The following is an 8,771-nucleotide window of genomic DNA, read 5'->3' as shown; positions in this document are numbered from 1 at the left end:
GGTAGTATGTTTTTCAACATGCTTATTGATACGAGGTAGTTGTTTTTTCAACGTGCTTACTGATGCAAGACAATGTGTTTTCAACATGCTTATTGCCACGAGGTAGTGTGTTTTTCAGCATGATTAATGATACTATATATTAGAGGGTGAGAAATCGTTTATCATTCATCACTCCTCATAGTGTGACCATCTTTACACAGAGTATCAGGGACATAACATACTCTCTGTAGTAAAGTAAGTTTGTTTTTATTTATGACTTTTTGTCTTTTTTATAACTTCTAGCCCCCAGTGGCACAGCGGTATGTCTGCGGACTTACAACGCTAGAAACCGGGTTTAGATACCCGTAGTGGGCAGAGCACAGATAGCCCATTGTGTAGCTTTCTGCTTAACTTCAAACAAAACGAACTTCCAATAGTTTTTGTTGTTAGATGTACAATACTGCAAATACATGAATGTTCATAAATGTATTCAGGGTTTGTGCATTGGTAAGCTGTGTGGATTTCAAAAACCCGTCACTGGTATTTTTGTGTGTTTTGTAATGATCAAAAACATCCAAAATTGATATATTTAAATTTTATAGAATTTTTATTAGCTTAGTGTGTTCGCCCAGAATTATACCAAAAACTTTACTAAAATGTTTCCCAATAATGATTTTCAAATTAAATATAAACCAATATTCCTTTAACTTATATATAAAAAAATGAAATAACTGCGTGAGAAACTAGATTTATTACAGACCTGAAGTCCGCATGCCTTAAACGCAAAAAACTCTCACTTAATATATCCATTCAGGGTTAGTGAAATTTGGGCTTTTGACACGAGGTCAAGGTAGGCATGCTTATCGCCGAACCTTCAGTCTAGTCACCGCCCTCAAACGCCATGATCTTCAAGATATATGAAATGCCACATATAACTGAATGAGCTCAACTTGGCAGCACGCACACTAGGATCATTATGTTCAGAATGAAAGACCTTCAACGCTCTCTAATAAAAAGAAGCTATAAATAATGAATTTTAATTTAATAAAACGTCTTAGAAATATAAGAAGAGAATAGGCCTAAAATATTTATCTGAATACAGTTTATCATAGTTACGGAATAAAGTACACAGAAAACTGTAGGATTAATATTATTAGTATTAGGAGGATACACTAGTGTAACACGATTCTTGAATTTTTGTATCGCAGTTCTTTCGTTAGAAGTTTCTTTTAAATTATCTGATGAAAATTCGAAGCCCGGTCTATATAATAATAATCTAATCAAAAACACCTTAGGTGTGGAAAAAAGGTACGGCTAAAAAAGGATTGAGCGTGCGACTTAACCTTTTGTTAATGGAATGAAATGAAAATCGGCGGCCAAACTGGTAGCTACAATTATAGCATTAATGAAAATTTTACATCAAATATTCATTCATTAGTCAGCCAGACCGCAATTTTTGTTCAACTTGGGCATGATGGTGGGTAAAACAAAATACGCGGCCTTGGCTTCTGTGACTGTGGAACTTACCCAGTTGCTGGAAAAACAACATTAAACTGGACTATCATATTTATTAGAATAATTGAATAAAGTATAGTTTGTAATTATTTTTCCGGAGAGAAAAAAAAGGAGGATCAATATTATAGTAAAATTTAAAACTTTGGATTTTTCTGGTTTATTGAGTGTGCTCCTTACTTTTTAAATTAATCAGTTTTATTGGTATATCACGATATTACGAAAAGTAGTCAAACCTGCTTTATGCTTTTATCACTACGAGGCAGTGTAGTAGTAGGCGCAAGGTGAAAGTGACATAACGGAAATGACGTATAAATTGATAAAAACTGGTAGAAAAACACGAATAGACACAATCTTCGATTAGAATTCGAAAAGATGGCAAGGAAGTTGGCAACTGAGTTTAGCAAGTTTAATAACATTTGTAAACATTTGAAGCAGTTATTCAAAGAAACGAAGCAGTCTCTCAGAGAAATAGAGGACAGTGGCTATTTCGATAATAGTAAGTTTACGTATTTTAAGAATAATAGTATTACGTACACTCTTAGTCTTGGTAGTTATTATAATACTAATATATAATACTAATGAATACCTTATTAGTATTACCTAACAATATCGTAGATATAAGGAAAGTTACACCAACTAAAAAAGTAAATGAGAACAGTGCTTGATATTGACAGTGACAATGATACCGATAGAAATAGAATACAGAAGAGAGGAATATATACATTTTTTGTTTTAAAGTTTAATTACAAATTTTGAGTTGTAAACTATTATAATATTATATGATGGAATCAGCAAATTTGTAAACAATGCTATTTTTGCTGAAGTGGTTACAAGTATCAGATTAAAAGCTACACTCAACAAAGAGGAATTGTGAAATGGATTAATTGTATTATTTTGATTTTTACTTAAAATGCTCCAAAAGTTTATGGCAAACTTGAGGGCTCAAACCGCCCTTTAAATGCATCCATGCCTCTAATTCCTCTGTACCCTAGAGAAAACAATTTTCAAAAACACTAAACTCTACATTAAAGCTTAAACTCTTTAGCCACAGATTATTGTGGTAGCCTGTCTCTACATGTCTTCAAGGAAGTTTATTTCTTTCCTGTAGTAAGGCGATCAAAGCTACACACAGTGCTCCAACTAAGACCTCACCAGTCTTGTGCTAGGCTACAATATATTTTGTTATTAATATTACCTTCATAATTAAATGAACCCAAAAAACGCTTTGTTTTTCTCTTTTCTCCACAGCTAACAATAAATCTGTAATTAAGGACTTTATCAACAATTCCCTTAAAGTTCTTCTCTTATGCTAACAATCAACGAATCTTTCATGCAAGAAGCAAGTCTCAATTTGCAAATTTCAATAACCCAAGTGCATAACTTTAGTATGTCACAGTATTTGAACTTATCTCCCGCGTTCTGTCACATCTGCTACAGCTATCAAAGTATTTTTGGCTTTCTCAACAGAATTGGCTCTTTATGGCATTTTAATAGCATTAGCAAATTTAGAAATAGTACCAAGAAGCTATCCAAATCATTAACATAAGTAATAAATAACAAAGGTCCTAAAAAAGACTTGAGTAAGCACTCTATTTGTATTCTTCCAGTTAAAAAAAGTTGTCGGTTATTACTTTTGTTGTTTACCATTAAATTTTACCCACTTCATTACTTTTTTCCATTGACTCTATAAGCATCAAATTTACTTACTCTCTTGTGAGGTATTTTATCAAAGTCTTTCTGAAAAGTAAACAACATCAACCAGTATGGCGTCATACAAAAAAGATGGAGGCTCTGAGAATCATTAGTTAAATCAGGTGCAGGTGCTTTTACAAATAAAAATCCTTCAACAGATCAGTGATTTTTAACTTTAGCAAAATTAGCTATAAAATATAACAATAATAGGAGGATGGTAGGAATTATTATAGTATTCTCTTGGTTATCATGACCAGTTTAGACTGTAGTTTATTTTGAATGGTTTGTATGATTATATTTACCCAAGGAGGGGTGGTGGTGGAATCCATGGTAGGGAAAGAGGCACTGAAGTTTATACTAAAACTTTAAACTGGCTCACTACCCAGTTGAATTCACTATATATGGTGAAAAAGGTTAATTGGGTTGGCAGTGTTTGCACAATTAATAGATGCAAATCATAAACCAAGATAAAAGTCTTATACCAAATTTCAGTTTTTTTTTTACGTTTCTTATTATGTAACCTGATACTGTAGAAACCCATGTAATGTGCTGGAAATGTAAACATTTTATAGATTTACAAGCTAGAAAGTTTTCACACCATGGTTTTTCTTTTTAAAGATATAAAAAGATTGGATGTTTAGAAGTTAGGTTTTTATCACTGACCTTAAATGTAATTCTGTCATAATTTTGGATGCTACAGGTTTTTCTTTGTGTACTGATTTTCTGAGACTAAAAATGGTTCATCCACTGAGACAAATGTAGCACATATGTACTGTGAGAGGGGAATTTCTAAAAACAACATTTATAAAAAAAACTGGTAATATCTTAATTAATGAAGGAACATAATTTATATAAAATTGATCATAAAGTGGAGTTGTTACAATATTTTTGTGTTAAATTAACTGGTTAAAAATTCTTTATTTTAATGTTAATTTTTGGCTAAGGGATTGTTGATTTATTACATTGATGAGTTCTCTTTTCTTCAGTCAAGGGGATCACTCTCATGTTCTCAATTTTATTGGAAAACGTTTGTTATAAGCAATTTGAGTGATAATGCCTTACTATTATATAACCATAAGGTTCTGTTTTCAGTGATTGGTAGAAGTGTGCTGTAACCTTTGTGGTTATAACCTATAACTTTTTTAAAGATTTGGGTCCCATGTGACCTATTTTCTGTCTGTTTCCAGCTTGTGTGAAAAAACAAATTTGTAATACATCTTTCATTGTGAACTTATAAAAACTGATAAACTAGAGTTTTAATAATTTTTATATAACTTTCAGTAGATGTAGCTGTACTTTTACAAATTAATTTTAGATATTTGTTTATTATTTTTGTTGCTTAGATTAGTCTGATGTATTTGTGATTTGCTTAAAATATGTTCCAAGATTAATATTATGCAATATGATTTAGATGGTAATCAATAAAAGTTTTAACTTGTATTATGAAACAGAAGAAGAATAAAAGTCGTATTGTTCAACTTAGATCATACCAGTTTTTTCTTTAATAATTCTTAACTTTATTTTGGTGTTAGCAAAAAATGTTCCACAAGCACTTGCAATTCTTTCAGCAATCTCAAATCTAAATATTAAGGATTTGTCATTCTGGGGAGAAAAATTAATGACTCATTGATATTTTTTTCTTCTGGTTAATTTTTAAATATTTGAAAAGCATATTCCATGATTGGAATAAATTTTGTTACAAATATCCAATTGTTTTCTTCTATTTAGAATTTGTAAGTCAAGATCACTTTGTTGAACTTAGGATTTATTTAATCTCTTTGTGAGAAGTAAGCATGTGTAAATGAAATGTTTTTTTTGAAACTTTATAAGTTTGTATTTTGTTTAAACATCACAACTAATGTTTAAGTCAAACTATTAGAATTAATTGACTTATTTTTTATTTTTTTATTGTTTGTTGGTTTTTTTGGACAAAATATATTATCAGCTAGCAGAGGATAAGAGTGTTTTTTTGTAATGCTGTCCAGTGTCCATAACTTGTTATTCTAATTTGACCAAAGTTTAGCCACCAGATCACTGGAATAACTCGTAACTACCTAATACCATGTACTCTAACCATATGATACTATATTTATCAAATTAAAGCTATGAAACAATCACAGTATTCAACATTAATATTGAATTTAACGTTACCAAAAAGTACTGAAATAGCACCACATTTCAGTTTCTGATGTAATCTTTTACTAGACTTGTGTAATAAAGTATAATCCAGATCTATTTTGCAGAGTAAATTAATCTTGGCGAATAATTTAGCCATTTGTAAAAAACGTAATCAAATTCAAATATAGTGGTACTGAATGTTTTGTAATCTGTGATGGATATTAAGGTTCTTTTTATTTGTTTAGTTTTACGTGGCTGGCATTATATAGATATATAATCCCTGTATAGTAACTTCATTCATAGCTTGTTGTTCAGAAACTTGTTGGTTTACTGATAAGCTTTATGTAACACTCAATTACAAGCATAAAGAACAAAATTTACAACTTTGTTATTATTAACTTCTAATCAAAGCAAGATATCTACATCAACGAGAACTAAAAATTAGCCCAGAGTAATTATTAATACATCATTCTAACTAGGTGTATGTAAAGTCTTAAAAAAGCGTATAATTTTTAGAATCATCTGCTGGGTTCCAAACTACCACAACCACATATGTGTGCATGTCTTGATGACACGGTAACCTATATGTTTTTGAATAAATGCAAATAAATAAAAATGTTTTTGTCAATTTGTTTTAAAAACCATAGACGCAAGTGTTTGAACTATTTGAGAACTTTGTCAATGCCCCTCTTTCTCCAGCATTTGAATCTTTATTCAGACAGTAGAGCAGTGTATGTGCCTGTTGTGAATGAGAAGACAGTATTTTCTTTCTTAGTTTGTGCTTAGTTTTGCCACCTCTTCCTTCAGAATCTAAAACTAAACACAATGATGCTACAAAAGAAAAGCTGGTTCTTCCTGTTGGTTCGTTATTGGAGAACTGAACTAAGAAAGTACATATGACAGGTCCTTCCTGTAGGTTCGTTAACGGAGAACTGAACTAAGAAAGTACATATGACAGGTCCTTCCTGTAGGTTCGTTAACGGAGAACTGAACTAAGTAAGTACATATGACAGGTCCTTCCTGTAGGTTTGTTAATGGAGAACTGAACTAAGAAAGTACATATGACAGGTCCTTCCTGTAGGTTCGTTATGGAGAACTGAACTAAGAAAGTACATATGACAGGTCCTTCCTGTAGGTTCGTTAATGGAGAACTGAACTAAGAAAGTACATATGACAAGTCCTTCCTATAGGTTCATTAATGGAGAACTGAATTAAGAAAGTACATATGACAAGTCCTTCCTATAGGTTCATTAATGGAGAACTGAACTAAGAAAGTACATATGACTTTAGAATCTTAACTCATTTTCTAGTGGATTGTGTCACTTTATGACCTCTGTTCCATGACAGCATTAGTCAGCTGTCACTTTCTGGCAATGGTATAATGAACCACCAAAGGATATTCTTGTTCTAACGCATTAAAACAGGATGCTTTATCCAATGCTAAAATATCCTTGAGGGCAGAGGATACATCACCTACTAAAGAGAATGAAGTTACTAGAACAAAGCAATGCTAGCAACTTTCTGAACCTCTTACTGTCATGAGGACAGTGTGAAAACCGAATAATACCAAATAATAATGAAGATCTCTTTATCATTGTAGAAGGTTTAAAACTCATGGTATGACATGAAACTTCAAGAGAGCAACTTAGACATTTTCCATTGTTGTTTTTTTGAAAAAAAGAAGAATTGATAGTGACCTAAAAATTGGAACTTTTTTTCTGAATGTATGATTTCGTTATAGAATTTTGAATTTAAGTATTTGAATATGACTTTGCATTAAATTCTGAAGCATTGAATAGAATAATGTGTGTAGTTTCAGACCATTTTAAATCTGGACTGAACAAAGAAATGGATTGTGTGTATTGGACTTTCAGAAGGATTTTGATAAGGTACCTCATAAGAGACTTCTTAGAAAAATTTCATCTTTTGGTGCAGAAGATAAATTAGTTAAATGGACTGAGAGTTAGTTGAAAGGTAGTGATTATAATTTTGTTATTAATAGAGCGAAATCACACGAAATTAATGTTATAAATGGTCCTTTGCTATTTCTCATTTTCATTAATGACTGATTATGGAATAATCAGTAAGTTAGTTAAATATACAGAAGATAAAGTATTACTGAAGTTTTGCAGGTGGCTTTTTAATCTTAATGAAAGTAAAATTATGCATATTAGTTATTGCAACTAATACTAACAAGAGGAAAGGAAAGGGGAGACAACTTTACTGGGGCCTTGAGCTCAGGGGGTACCCCAAACATTCAAAGAAATTTTTAATTTACATTATAATTTGTTGAATAAAATAATAATTGCAATAATATCTGTTTAAATAAGTCACCGACATCTCCAGAAATTGATTTCCAAATTTATAAATTTACTGATGGAAAAAAACTTCAATATACAAGTAAAGAGAACACTGTCAGAATGTGATAATAAAGGATGTAGTAAAGAACAACTAGAACATGGAAAGAAGCTACAATATGATTCTGAGCCTTGCAGAATCATAAAAAAAAAAAATTACTGCTATGTTCTAATTCGTGGCTGCAGTGTGTAATTAAACACAACATAATAAAACACACAACATTTTTTTATTCTCTTGTTCACTTTACTCACACAGCTAGCCAATAGGAAATCTGTCATAGCAACATACTGGCTGGTTTGTTTAGAAACAACACAATTTACAACTCTTAGGGGCTTGGTTAACTATTGGGTGACAGTGATGGAAAGGGGGGGGGGCACTGTGGGGAAGACACAGCCTGAAACTGAGGAGGAAAAAGATCTGAGTATAGCCATTGCAAACATTAAAGCCTTCTGGTCAATGTACATTTGTTAGTAATAAAGCAAACAGGATTTTAGGTTGTATACACAGAAATATTGAGTACAATTTGAAGGAGGTCGTCAGTTTACTCATAAGTTGGTTGTTAGACCTCATTTGAAATATTATAAGGTTTACTCCTCATATTTAAGAAGGAATGATAACTTGTTGGATGCAATTATGGATGACTTCAGGTTGGGGGGGTAGAGGCTTAAATTGCTTGACCTGTTTTTACTGGAGAGAAAGGCTCGGGGAGGAGAGAAATGAATGAGATTTTTTAAGATTTTTAGAGAGTTGTTTTACATAAAATTAGATAATGTTTTCACAACATTTACAGGTATTCATATCAGAATACACAAGTTAAAGATGTGTAAAACTTGGACATGACTCAAATTAAGGCAGTTACTTTTCTAAAAGTGTAGTTAGCCTATGAAATAGTTTGCCTTTAGACATGCTCGGAGCTGCAACATCGATGGGATTCAAAGTTGTGTATAAGAAAAAGAAATTTCTTCATGTAGTTTGTAAAAGTATGGAAATATAAAACAGGACAGCCTTTACTGGATTCACCAGTGACCCTTTAAAACAGGACAACCTATACTGGATTCACCAGTGACCCTTTAAAACAGGACAACCTATACTGGATTCACCAGTGACCC

The 8,771-nt window shown here is 31.8% G+C and overlaps 1 protein-coding gene across 1 annotated transcript in view; it reads left to right on the top strand.

Moving 5' to 3' along the window:
* Positions 1-1,835: 1,835 nt before the first annotated feature.
* The window catches only part of LOC106463398 (dual serine/threonine and tyrosine protein kinase-like), a gene marked incomplete at its 3' end in the record, with an annotated part of 40,056 nt that continues 33,120 nt past the window's right edge, over positions 1,836-8,771 (top strand). Inside the window, exon 1 of the mRNA XM_013923420.2 lies at positions 1,836-1,990. Within this exon, the coding sequence (XP_013778874.2) occupies positions 1,867-1,990 (124 nt within the window). The remainder of the gene's footprint in view (positions 1,991-8,771) is intronic.

The sequence above is a fragment of the Limulus polyphemus genome, unplaced genomic scaffold, assembly GCF_000517525.1.
Source record: "Limulus polyphemus unplaced genomic scaffold, Limulus_polyphemus-2.1.2 Scaffold1397, whole genome shotgun sequence".
Classification (NCBI taxonomy): Eukaryota; Metazoa; Arthropoda; class Merostomata; order Xiphosura; family Limulidae; genus Limulus; species Limulus polyphemus.
This window is presented reverse-complemented; position numbering and strand designations above follow the sequence as displayed.